Below are 13,589 nucleotides of genomic sequence, written 5' to 3' on the forward strand. Positions count from 1 at the left end.
AAACTGCAGCTCATCAACCTGGATAAAGAACAAAACATGAGACTTTAGAAAACAAAGTTTCTGCTTGAAACCGTTCAGTGTTTCATCGTCTGTTCAACATGAAGGAAGTTGAGAACATGGACGTTTAGAAAAGTGAAACTCCAAACACCTTCAACACTAAAGACTCAAGTGTTTCAGTGTCAGATGAACTTTCATGATCCAACTCACAGACACTGAAAGTTTGTTTCATGGTCTGATAACATGACATGAACAAAATATTGAAACGTGAAAACCATGAGATGAGATTTGTCTTTGTCTCCACGTTGCTCGTCCACAGTCAGTGGACCATATTCCACAGTCCCAGCTGAGGGCCGAGGGGGACCGGGCCTTGTCCCTCCAGGCCCCCCCTCTCTGGAACAACCTGCCTGGTGCAACTCTTTCTGAAGATGTTTCCAGACAGGACCTCTGGAGAACCACCACAGAAATGCATCCAGATGTTTTCCAGAGTTTGTGGTTCACATGTGACAAACAGCAGGAGATTGTTGAGTCCAACAGGTTCAGGACAGAAGGTTCTGTGGCGTCTGTGTAGAGCAGCAGGAGGCAGGACATGACCATGACTCCACTGTTCACACTCGCTGTGAAGCCTCCACAGATTTTCCTGCTGGATTCTCACATGGACTCACTCACACATTCTCTGGAAATGTGACCAGAGGACCGACAGGAGAAGTTCCTGAACATGTCCGGAGCAACATCTGTGGACATTAGTGTTGTCACATACAGACCCTCCAGAGAAGATCAGGACCAGGTCTGACAGCAGCCTCACTTTGCTGTGAACGCTGCTATATGAATAAAGTTCATCAGGATTATTACTATTATAACTATGAAGAAGAAAATGTGAACATGGTGTCTGACCCCAGAGTCTCCAGTCGACAGTCTGGACTCTCCAGAAAACCACACAGCTCCTTCACTCCTGAATCCTGCAGCTTGTTGAGGCTCAGGTCCAGTTCTGTCAGGTGGGAGGAGTTGGACTTCAGAGCTGAGGCCAGAGAAGAACAGCTGATCTCTGACAACCTGCAGTCACTCAACCTTGATAAAGAATAAAACAAAGAATCAAATTATTGATGATCCTGATCAATGAGTCTTTGTGCGTCTGTTCTTGTGGATCATCATCATGTCAACACAACATTCATACACCTGTTCATGTCAAACAGACTCATGACCTGCTGCTGACCTCAGTCCAAACTGTAACGAGAAGATTAATATCAAATCAGAGATGTTCCTTCTCTCATGTGTCACACGACCTTCTTCTCCCTGAAGGTCTGTGGGATTAAAACATGTTCAAAGTAGAGACGGGTCCTGATGGTCGAGTCCATTCAATCTGGTTCCTCAGCCAACAAATCCCTGATTGTGTCTTTCATTCACTTCCTGTGTTTAGTTGATCTGAGCCACTGTCGAGCTCGTCTGCTGATTGGTCCCTTCATCACAAATACAATGACCACGTGCATCCATGAGAACAGACCAACAGGTTCATACATCTGTTTCAAGAGAAACTCAACTGGACCCTTTGAACAACAGAACTGTCAGATCCATCACCTCTGTGACACGAGCTCTGAACTATATGTGTTTGTTGAGGAGAGACACAGCGTTTGTCATGTTCAGATGAGCAGCATCACCAGAAACCTGAGAAATATCTCAGTGTCTCCACGACTCTGGATCACAAACACTACGACTGGTCTCAGCAGAACTGAAACTTTAACATTGAACATGTTTGTGTCCAAAACAAACCCAACAGATCCAGTCAGTGAACTGACCTCAGAGTCTCCAGTCGACAATGTGGACTCTCCAGTCCAGCAGACAGAACCTTCACTGCTGAATCCTGAAGGTCGTTGTGGGTCAGGTCCAGTTCTGTCAGGTGGGAGGGGTCGGACTTCAGGGCTGAGGCCACGACTTCACAGTGAATCTCTGAGAGTCGACAGCGAATAAATCTGTGAAGAGAGAAAATATAAAACCAGACAATCTATGATGAAAACACACTTGATGCACATGATGAGAAAACAAGTCATGATGTATTGACTATCTGTTCTACACATCCATGGTTCATCTGATCCAATCTCATTGTGTTGGACATGAATCAATAATCCTCATCAGACTTTAATGTGAATCTGTTTTACTTGAGTCTGAGATGAATGAATGAAAAGCAGGACATTGACTCTGATGTGCTCTCATATTTGCACAACTCTGATACATGAGGACACGTCTTTATTCAAACTCGTGGAGACACTAAAGGTTTGATTCTGCAGTTTTCTGATGAACAGTAGTTCTCACCAGCAGCTGGAAACACACTGAGGTGTCAGATCAGAAATCATTTCACACTGAGTGAACTAAACTACTGATCGATACTGATCCTTCATGTCACTGATCACGTCTGGACCAATGACTGTGGATAAAGATGGACGACATGACAGCTCCAAAAAGATCTGGGTCGCCCCCTGGTGGCTGCTGCAGTACAGGTCATAAACCCGTATGTGTAGTTTTAATTAGTTATTAGATGCTATAACAACATGGTGGCTCATCATAACTGGCAGCTGAGACTGGCTTGTGATTGGTCGAGAGGTGTATCAGTAGGACCTCGATCCCACGGCTCCACTCCCCAATCACTACTGTGGTACTCTGACTCAGAATGATGTCACCAGCACAAGATGGCGACGCCTGAATCTGAGATGTTGTGTCTTCAGTTTAGTTCAGCGGGAGGAAGTGGAGACACGTCGTCCATCACTGGTCTGGACTCACCGAGCCTTTCTGCAGTTCCTCACAGCTGGGATCAGTCTCCATCGTCCCTCCTGTGATGTGTTGTACTTGTTCAGGTCCAACTCATCCAGAACTTCCTCTGACATCTGCAGCATGTAGGCCAGAGCAGAGCAGTGGATCTCAGAGAGTTCCTTCTCTGATCTGTTCTCTGACTTTAGGAACTCTTGGATCTCCTGATGTACTGAGAGGTCGTTCATCTCCATCAGACAGTGGAAGATGTTGATGCTTCTGTCAGGAGAGATTGCATCACTGTTCATCTACTTCAGGTTGTTGATGACTCTCTGGATGGTCGTTGGATGGTTCTCTCTCCGACCCATCAGGCCTCTTAAGAGTCTCTGGTTGGACTCCAGACTGAGGCCGTGAAGGAAGCGGACAAACAGATCCAGGTGGCCATTTGGACTTTGAAGGGATTTCTCCGTGGTTTCCTTCAGAAAGACATCGAGATAATCTTTTCCCAGGAAGTCGTTGACTACTTCTGTTTTTCTGTTGGTGACACAGTGGAACATGTAGACTGCAGCCAGGAACTCCTGAACGCTCAGATGAACAAAGCAGTAGACGGTTTTCTGGAAGATCACACACTCTCTTCTGAAGATCTCAGTACAAACTCCGGAGTACACCGAGGCCTCTGTGACGTCAAGACCACAGCGCTCCAGGTCTTCTTGGTAGAACATGATGTTTCCTGTCTGCAGATGTTCAAACGCCAGCCTCCCCAGCTTCAGGAGAACTTTCCTGTCGGCCTCCGTCAGCTCCTGTGGCCTCGTCTCACGTCCTTCATGATACTTGTTCTTCTTCCTCTGTATCTGAACCAGCAGGAAGTGTGAGTACAGGTCAGTCAGGGTCTTGGGCAGCTCTTCTCTCTGGTCTGTGGTCAACATGTGCTCCAGAACTGTAGCACTGATCCAGCAGAAGACTGGGATTTGACACATGATGTGGAGGCTCCTGGACGTCTTCACGTGTGAGATGATTCTGCTGGACAGCTCTTCATCACTGAACCTTCTCCTGAAGTACTCCTCCTTCTGGGCGTCGGTGAAGCCTCGCACTTCTGTTACCCTGTCAACACAAGTCGGAGGGATCTGATTGGCCGCCGCAGGTCGGGAGGTCATCCAGACGAGAGCGGAGGGAAGCAGATTCCCCTGGATGAGGTTCGTCAGCAGCACGTTGACTGATGACCTCTGTGTGACATCAGACACAACCTCCCTGTGGTTGAAATCCAGAGAACGTCTGCTTTCATCCAGGCCGTCAAAGATGAACAACAGTCTACAGACAGCGAGCTTCTCCTCTGTGACCTTCTGTAATGTTGGATGGAAAACACGGAGCAGCGTGAGAAGACTGTGCTGCTGGTCTCTGATCAGGTTCAGCTCCCTGAACGAAAGCAGAAGCAGCAGACTGACGTCTTGGTTTTCCAAACCCTTGGCCCAGTCCAGAGTGAACTTCTGCACCGAGAAGGTTTTTCCAACGCCAGCGACGCCGTTCGTCAAGACGACTCTGATGCGTCTCTGCTGGTCGGGTCCATCTTTAAAGATGTCGTGGCACTTGATGGGAGTTTCATGGACGGTCTTCTTCTTGGAAGTCGTCTCCAGCTGCCTCACCTCATGTTGGGTATTGACCTCTTCACTCTGTCCCTCTGTGATGTAGAGCTCAGTGAAGATCCTGTTGAGGAGGGTTTCACTTCCTCTGTCATCACTTCCTTCAGTCACACGTTCACATCTCGTCCTCAGACTGATCTTATGTTCATCTAGAACCTGCTGCAGACCACCATCTGCTGAAAGACAAGAACCAGAGTCAGACGGAAGACAGAGATTCTGATGATCACTTTCATTAGATACGTCCAACTATAAACAGAGAAATCTTTGTCTTTCTGTTTCTTCAAACTTGGGTGTTTGTCTGAGGACCAGAGGAAGTGCAGTGTTGACTGTGAAGGTATTTTGGATGAACACAAACTATAAATCATCCGTATGAACCGTACACAACATGTAAGTGTAAGTTGGATGAAAGTGCAGCAATAACACATGAACCTTGTGGAGTGTGAAGTTGTTTGAATGATGCCTCATGAAAAGCTGCCAGCTGGATTAAAGCTCAACAATCAGACACATTCTGAACTGGATCATATTAAACGTCAGTGCTGTATGATTGAACAAATGAACCATCAGACAGAAGTTCAGTGTCACTCTGCACAGAGCGTCTCTGACCTGCTGTCTGAGCTCCAGGTCCTGTTCTGGATCTTTGTCCACACTGGGGACAGGAGGACTCTCCTGGTGAACCCGACTGGTCCCAGTATGAGGTGATGCAGCGTCTGCAGAGCCAGTGTCCACAGCTGGTGGAGACTGGATCCTTCAGGACGTCCTGACAAGAAGCACAGCAGGACGGCAGCTTCTCCTCAGAGACATGACTCCTCTTCTCTCTGTGGACACGGAGACTTTTCATCAGTGATGCTTCTCTTCAATGTTCCTGCACAAAACCTCTGAGCAGCTTCAATAAAGAACAAACACAATGTGACTGTGACTTCAGAAAAATCCTGAGTAAAGATCTTTGGCAGCGACTGATAAATATGAAATCTATTTCAACACTGAATCATGTTCAGACCAGTTCACAGTAGAAACAGTCTCTTACTCTGAGTGTGAGGGTCCAGGTTCACGACTGAAGTCTGGAGGACGACGTCTGGACCGGTCACTCTTCATGGACACACAGCTGGACACTGGAGACTCTGATCTTTGTCTGTGGACAAATCAAATATGTTAATCACATCATCAGAACTTGTAATGAGCATCTTCCCATTGTGAACATTTCCTCTGTGACTGGAAACTGTGAAGAGTTTCTACATCGACATGTTGGAGGTTGATTGACTGAACCAGACACAACGTGAGGTGTGGACACAGTCTCTTACTCTGAGTGTGAGGGTCCAGGTTCACGACTGAAGTCTGGAGGACGACGTCTGGACCGGTCACTCTTCATTGACACACAGCTGGACACTGGAGACTCTGCTCTGTCCTCGTCTTCCTGCAGATCACTCATCTTCTCTGGTCTGAGAGGTGAAGCTCCAACACTGGAGACACACGAGCTCATTATGATAAACTCAGTCAGAGTTCGAGGCTCCTCGTTTCTTTACGTGTCGAACTAAAACCACACATATTTTATATTCATCCAAAGTTGCCCCCACCCCCAACACTAATCACACTTTAATGCAATATATTAAACATTAAGTTATGTACAATACATCATAAGAAAAATAAATAACACGTTATAATAAAGAACTGTTCACAAGAACAATCTCCTCCTTCTTTAACTCAGTCTGCAGCTGCAACTCAAAGGACGAACTCGACACGTTGGATGATGCGTAATGACGCGCATGCGTGATTCAGATGTGATGGTGTTTGTCGGGAGAGGGGGTGAACAGACCGACCAAGATCCACACACACACACACACACACAGAGAGACAGAAAGAGACACACACACTGAACTAATCGCAGTCACGTGGTGTTTGTGTTGATCATGTTCTTACTGTAACAATGATTAATAAAACATGGTGCCTCTCTCGGGCCCCTGGCTCTTTGTGCACGGGCCTCACCTGCATCACCAACTGGTCGGAGAACAGCTTCTCCACACTCGACTCATGTCGGTAGATGTCATATATATTATTAATGAATGAGAGAAAAACTCAAGTCAAACAATATGAACTCACCTTCGGTAGTTTCCTGGTTTCCACCTGTTCTGCTCAGGTGAGACTGACTCTCTGAACACTTTCGATTTCATCTGCTCCTCCCACCGTGTGTCTCTGTGTGTGTGTCTCTCTCTCTGTGTGTGTGTGTGTGTGTCTCTCTCTCTGTGTGTGTCTCTCTCTCTCTCTCTCTCTGTGTGTTCAGTTTATTTTACAGTTGACACTTCTTCAATCGATCTTATCTTTAATTCAAACATATGTTCATGATCTTCCATCGAGTTGTTCTGACCCAGAAAACGCTGCAGTTTTTATAAAGACTCCAGATGTTCTGACGTTTCTGACAAAAGATTAGTATTTAACAATCACGTCATCGTGTTCAATGTTCAGTCACTTAGGAGATTTTCTCTTTATGGATCAAATCGGCGTGAAAACGGTGAATTGACATTTAAAATCCACAACATATCAAGTTTCAACGTATGACCTCGGCTGCGCGCGCAGCAGCAGCGACAACACGTCATCAGATGAGTTTCAATATCAGTCACCATAGACCGTCATCATCACACAGATCAAATATCAAACATCACGCGACAAGGCGCTCTGACGTCACATCCGCACTGAGCTTTACCGTACGACTCGACTGCAGCGATGCCCCCTAGTGGTCGAACACATACATTGCACCAATACACACATGAATATATACAGTATATATGCATATATATAATATACATATATATGTATATAATATACATATATATGTATAAAATACACACATATGCATATATACAGTATATATGCATATATATAAAAAATATACATATATATGTATAAAATATACATATATTTGTATAAATCACCCAGTGGCTCATACAAAGAAACAAATCACTCCCTCAACTACAGCTACCGAATGTTCTCGTTCCAACCCTAATGTACATAATACATCCATGTTTATTTTATTGGTTGTGGGTCAGACGAGTCTCTGACTGTTGAAAAGACATTTAAATGGAAAGGAATGTTTTCTTTTTTTAATCTGCTGGCTTCTACCTGTTATAGTCCTCTGTGTGATGCGAGTCACAGTGAACAAATCTGGATCAGGTGAACCAATCCAGCGCTGCTTTGAAAAACCGTGACGAGTCATCTGGATCATGTCATTGTGGATAAGAAAAACATTGGATTGCAACTCGTCACATCCACAGATCGGAGGCTTCACGAGACCAGCGTCAACTGTCGGACTAAAGAAAACCACATTTCAATAATCAATGAATTCATAACTGTTGTTTCATTCCTAAATGTGACAAAATCCCTTAAACGCTTGATGCACGCACTTTCAGGAAGCTTCTGTGTTTATTTCAGTTTCATTCTCCAAAAGCGAACATGTTTTCGTTGCCATGCTTCTTCCCCAAATCAAAGACACAAACGCTTGTCTCCTCGAGTCACCTGCGGGTTGGAGACGTCGACTGCGGCGGGACGTTTTCACAGCGAGCGTCTGTGACGTGTGAATCTGTGGGATGAGGGTTAGAGTCTGGGGCGACGGAATAAATGTTCACACAGACTGCGTCAACACTCATCCGCTACGGACGTTAATCAGCTGATCGGAGGTCGAAGACGGTGAAACGGTTCAACAGACGAGTCGCGATCCGACATTTCTTCTTGAAAAATGACAAAAGACTGCGGGAGATTAATTTATCCCCAGATTTGATTTATCCACCGAGTGTTTCAAACCCGACACCAAGCTGAGAAAATACTTTAAAAACAACAACAACAACAACAACAAATTAAACAAAAAAACAAAACAATGAAAATCGTCTCACGAGGAAAATATCAGCAGTTTGTTCTCAACGACGTTTTAGAAAAAATGTCCTCGTGTCTTAGAAACACAACAAACCTGTTTCCACTTCTCTCCCTCGTGTGACAGAAACACATGAAACCAACAGGGCAGTGTGTGTGTGTGTGTCTGTGTGTCTGTGTGCGTGTGCGTGTGCGTGTGTGTGTGTGTGTGTAGTTTTTAAGCTGAACGTAGAGAGCCATCGCTGTGCTTGGCACTGGTCAAAGTTTCTCCGTAGGGAAGGTAGAGTGCACTCAACGTGTCGCTTCCTCCTCCTCCTCCTCCTCCTCCTCCTCCACCACCACAGACGGGCGGGTGGTGTTCAGTCGCCGCGGTATCAGGCGCTCGTCACTCGTCCGAGCCGACTGAGCGCTTCTGGTTCCTTTTGCGAGGAGATCGTCTTGGAGATGCTTTGTCTGGGGGACGAAGGAAAAATCACCGGATGTGAGCCGACAGATTGTATTTCACATTCAAAACGCAGACGTTAAATCCACCAGGCGTGATGAAAAGACCCCGAGAGCCGATTCGCGTCATGTGACCATCAGCGTTCACTGGTCACGTGGTGTAAACAGGAAGAATGTCTACAAATTACTGACATTGTTCTGTGGTTCTCTGGTTGACGCTACGCGACAGGAAGTCACTTCTTCTTCTTCGTTGCTTTAAAACTTTTAAAAGAGCAATGAAGAAGAAGAAGTGACTTCAGGTAGTGAAGCGTCAACCAGAGAACCACAGAACATGTCTAACATTTCACGCTTTTATATTTACACTGTTACTGTAAAGAAAAAGCTGCGGCTGCACGTTGACAGCTGTTTACAGGAAACGGCTGTCGTTCAATCCTACATTTGTTCATTTGTGATCTTTCACAATTCTGACTATCAAACTTCTGTGACCTTCGTTCTCTGCGTGTTTCTGCTTGTCAGACAACAGTGATCATTGCTTTGTGACAAACAGCTGATAAAGCACTTTATATAAGTCATTGATGCGCTGGTGTCGGATCAGTACTCCAGTGTTCAGTGACTGATTCTAATGAGTGTGTGAGATTCAGTGCAGCTTGAATGGAAGGACTGTTGTTGTTGGTGGTGGTGGTGGTGGTGGAGGAGGGATGAACTCAACTGCTCTACCAGTCAGGAGCGGACACACACACACAGACACGCGCACACACACCACACACAGGGCGTGAAGCGGACCTCACCTCTGCGACTCTGCACTGAAGACGCAGCAAAGCGTGACAGCGAGGAAGGAAGAGGAGGGAAAAAGAGAGAGAGAGAGAGAGAGAGAGAGAGAGAAGGTGAGTGGTGATCCCAAAGCACAAGGTTACAGTTGATTCAGAAACAGGCGAGGCAGCATGGTGACGACGTGAAGGTGTCCAGTGACAACCGCTTATCGAGTGACGAGAACGTGCGGCCGGTGGCGTGAGCGGGACAGGAAGTGAACGTACTGATCTGGTTGAGTGTTTCCTGGGGGATCCAGCTCAGATCCACGTCGTTGTGGCTCGAAGTTCCCATTTCCACCTTCGCAGCTGGACGCCGCCGCTACACACACACACACACACACACACACACACACACACACACACACACACACACACACACACACACACACACACACACACACACACACACACACACACACACACACACACACACACACACACACACACACACACACACACACACACACACACACACACGTTAATTCAGTGTTTATACTTTTTGCTACCGGTGCCAAGTCGACTCCCCTGCGACGTTTCCAAGTCGTCGAGCTTCTCTTGATGTTTGTGGTGGATCAGCACATCATGACAGTTATGAACACCGAGAGCTTCTAATAACTGTTGTTATTTGTCTGTGTTCATAAATGAGGGTGCAGGTTTTTTATCTTGAGAAAAATCTAATAAAAGTTCGAATTGATTAGTTTCTTTAAAAAAATGTAAGAATAATGTAAAAAGAAATGTAACAATTAATCCAAATGACCAAAATGTAATATATTAAATTTAACTGATTATTTTAGTAATCATTTCAAATTTCAAAAACAATAACCTGCATGTTAAACCTGACATCCCCCCCAGAGATATAAAATCATAAACATAATAAACCTTTCTGGACTCCAGTAGCTGGTGAAGGCCGACGACGACCAGCAGCCCGAGGCCAGACAGGAAGACGTACATGAAGATCCTGGCGGGGGGGGGGAGAACAGGGTGAGGGAAAAAGAACGAAAAGGAAGAAACGCAAAAATCGTCAGCATCACGCTTACGTCTCTCCGTCCAGTCCGTCTTCTCTCTCTATGACGGTGACCGTCTGGTTGAACACTGCGTCCTGGAAAACGTTTCCCTGCAGAGAGGAAGACAAAGACCACGAGAAAGAAAGAAATGAAGGTGAAGAGAAAGAAATCAACAACAACAGAGGACGGAAGGAGGAAGGTAAAAGCAAAGGTCAAACATCTGGACACTGGCAGCAGCCTTGATCTGTGACAACGGCCGAAAGAGCCCGACGTCCTTACACTGCCGTCTTTGTAGTTGAGGTTGATGACGAGTCCGAACGGCCGCCCTCCCATCGGTTCCGCGGGGATGAAGGAGTACTCGAAGGTGGCCTGTTTGCTGGGAGGAACCACGATGCCGAGCTGGAGGGCGGTGAAGTTCTGGATGTAGAACTGGTAATCCTGAGCGGGACGAGCAGAGAGAGAGAGAGGGGCGTTAGAGAATGAAAACCCACGGACCACGTGGTGCTTCTGTGGAGGTTTGTGTACCTGTGGGTAACGGAAAGACGCGTCCAGAGACTCCACGACAAAGTTCTCAGAGCCCTTGTTGGTGAAGCCCAGCAGGAACTTGACGATGTCGTTGGCTGGGAAGTCTGGGAGGAGAGGATCAGACAAAAGTGGGGGAAGAGTTCATTCTGCTGCTGCGCAAATAAAAACCTACAAATACTCTAAGTCGCAGACGGACAACGCGCCGGTACCTTCTCCTTTGACGAACAGGATGGTGGTGTCAGCGTTGGGAGACGCCTTCACCTCTCCAACCAACGCGTCTTCCTCTTCCTCTTCTTTTTCCTCTGTCTACACAGACACACATGCATGTTAACGTTTCCCCAGGTGTCAATTTCAGCTTCGACTTCAGTATTTTGTGTGCGTTACACAGAACTGCAACACTCACCAATTCCGCATTTTCATCGTCCTCCACTTCGGCCTCGTCGTCCTCGTCCGTCACGTCGTCCACCACATCTTCCTCCACGGCCTCGGCCTCCTCATCCTCCGTCAGGTCCTGGGCGCTCACCGCCGGCCCTGAGGGGTCACAACAACAACACAGTCTCTCTTTAGTGACGCTCGGCGTGACGCCTCATGAACTCGGTTTTGTTTTGGAAAGCTCTCTAAAAACTATTTACCGCCTGAGTTTCAACATCTTTCCACATTAAAAGGGACGCTGGGCGTTGGACTCTTGGAGTCTAAATGTTTATTTGACATTAAAGTTCAAAGGTTGAGGATGAGAGGAAGTGAGGACACTTATCACAGCCGCCTCCTTCCTCCGCGTCATGGGAAACACAGAACTGTCTTCATACATAAGAGCAGAGTTCAACTGATTTGGATCTTTCGCGGCCGATGCCGATATTAGGGAGTAAAAGATATTCGATACGTCGGCCTATATATCTACATATTTAGATATATACATATATACATATATATAGGCCTATATATCTATATAGATATATATGTATATACATACATATGTGTGTATATATAGGCCTATATTTCTATATATACATACATACATATACATACACATATATACATATACACATATATATATACATATACACATATTTAAAAAAATTCCTCACATGTTATAAAACCTATATGACAAAAATGTAACGGAGGCTTGATATTTGAGTTTAACCATAAACTTGATCATAAATAACTATAAATATAAAGAAAACACAAATACAACCAAATATATGGATATATATATATAAGATTTCTTCGGCTTAAAGTGTAAACTCGAAGAAGATTCATATAAATAATGAATCGTACAGTCCGACAGAGACGTGTGCACCTGCTGCGTGAAGCAGCCTCCACCAGAGGGACATTCTACAGTTCGTTGCAACTGATCAAGTGTTCATGTATCACTGTCGGTGTCATATGTAACATATAATAAACCAGACAGTAGGTTCGAGCTTCAGGAAAAGGACGTGTAACTTGTTGTGTCCAGAGAGAGAGAGAGACTGTTAGCAGCTTGAATTAGCTTCTCGGCTAACAGCTAGCCGGCGGGCAGTAAGGACACGTCAGTGTTAGCGGCGGACCACCCGAACCCACGCAGCTGACACGCAACGACGTGGAACGATTTGAATCACTCGCATGAAATAAACACTTCAAAAAGATGACGATGGATGAATTCACCAGGAATTATGAATCATTTTACAGCCACGTACTTTCAGCCGGCACATGTCAAACGGAGCGCGGCCTTTCTGTTGCCCCACAGAGGCTAGTTAGCTGCTAGCACTAGCATTTAAAACAGCTTTTCTTTCTTGCTCCTCCTCGTCGCCGTAAAGCAGCTGAACCACCGAGTGTGTTCGGGTTTCGTTTTACCTTTGACGAGCAGAGTCGCGGGGAAGGCCAGCAGCAACAGCAGCAGCAGCTTGGGCACAAACGTCATCATGTTGAAGTGAAAGTCAGCTCGTTCTCATTCAGGCTGTGAGCGCCGCTGTGCTACTTCCGCTACCTTTCATGTCGCGCATGCGCCTAAAGACGCGGACCGGAAATGTGTTACGGCGAAGTCGGTCCGCCGACATGCGTTGTTTCACAGAATGTTGTACAGTGTAGGAGAGAGTGTTCACCCTCACCTGTGGAACAATGACCACATGTCCTGTTTTCTTTTGGTTGCCATGTTTTTTTGTGTCTTGCTGTTTCGATGGCCAGTTTGTGTCGCTGAGCGCGGACCTGGTCAGGATCTGTCTCTGCTTTCTATCTCTGACAGCAGAGAGATATTCTGCTAATTTATAATCTCATTTTAGGGCCAGATAACATTCTAATCTACTCTGGCTTTTAGTTTCTTCTTTCCAATGTTGTCTCTCTCTCTCTGTCTGTCTGTCTCTCTCTCTGTCTGTCTGTCTGTCTGTCTCTCTCTCTGTCTGTCTGTCTGTCTGTCTGTCTCTCTCTCTCTCTCTCTGTCTGTCTGTCTGTCTGTCTCTCTCTGTCTGTCTGTCTCTCTCTCTCTCTGTCTGTCTGTCTCTCTGTGTCTGTCTGACGGACTGTCTGTGTGTGTGTGTGTGTGTGTGTGTGTGTGTGTGTCTCTCTCTCTCTGTCTGTCTCTCTGTCTGTCTGTCAATCTGTCTTTCTGT

At 46.0% G+C, this 13,589-nt stretch overlaps 1 protein-coding gene and 1 pseudogene across 2 annotated transcripts; both read right to left on the reverse strand.

Moving 5' to 3' along the window:
- LOC118291169 overlaps window positions 1–7,775 on the reverse strand; it is an 8,337-nt pseudogene extending 562 nt beyond the window's left edge.
- A 343-nt stretch (window positions 7,776–8,118) lies between these two features.
- ssr1 (signal sequence receptor, alpha) lies at window positions 8,119–12,995 on the reverse strand. 2 transcript variants are annotated; one of them, XM_035619180.2, is made up of 10 exons: window positions 12,838–12,995; window positions 11,411–11,538; window positions 11,217–11,313; window positions 11,008–11,111; window positions 10,762–10,920; window positions 10,516–10,592; window positions 10,358–10,436; window positions 9,704–9,797; window positions 9,458–9,472; window positions 8,119–8,681 (listed from the first exon to the last, which is right to left on the reverse strand). In XM_035619180.2, exons 1-10 carry the CDS (start codon window positions 12,905–12,907, stop codon window positions 8,614–8,616), a joined length of 891 nt encoding a protein of 296 aa, XP_035475073.1. In that variant the 5' UTR covers window positions 12,908–12,995; the 3' UTR covers window positions 8,119–8,613. The 2 variants fall into 2 exon arrangements, with proteins under 2 accessions (XP_035475073.1, XP_035475074.1); XM_035619181.2 differs by lacking the exon at window positions 9,458–9,472.
- Between the last annotated feature and the right edge of the window lie 594 nt (window positions 12,996–13,589).

The sequence above is a fragment of the Scophthalmus maximus genome, chromosome 21 (genome assembly GCF_022379125.1).
Source record: "Scophthalmus maximus strain ysfricsl-2021 chromosome 21, ASM2237912v1, whole genome shotgun sequence".
In the NCBI taxonomy this organism is placed as follows: Eukaryota; Metazoa; Chordata; class Actinopteri; order Pleuronectiformes; family Scophthalmidae; genus Scophthalmus; species Scophthalmus maximus.

Bases quoted from the DNA above. Each gene is read 5' to 3' on its own strand.
- ssr1 (XM_035619180.2), bottom strand. From the start codon at position 12,907: ATGATGACGTTTGTGCCCAAGCTGCTGCTGCTGTTGCTGCTGGCCTTC. The intron at 11,314-11,410 runs GTGAGTGTTGCA...GTGTCTGTGTAG, and splicing joins ACGATGAAAATGCGGAATTG to ACAGAGGAAAAAGAAGAGGA. The intron at 10,437-10,515 runs GTAAGCGTGATG...CCCCCCCGCCAG, and splicing joins GACGGACTGGACGGAGAGAC to GATCTTCATGTACGTCTTCC.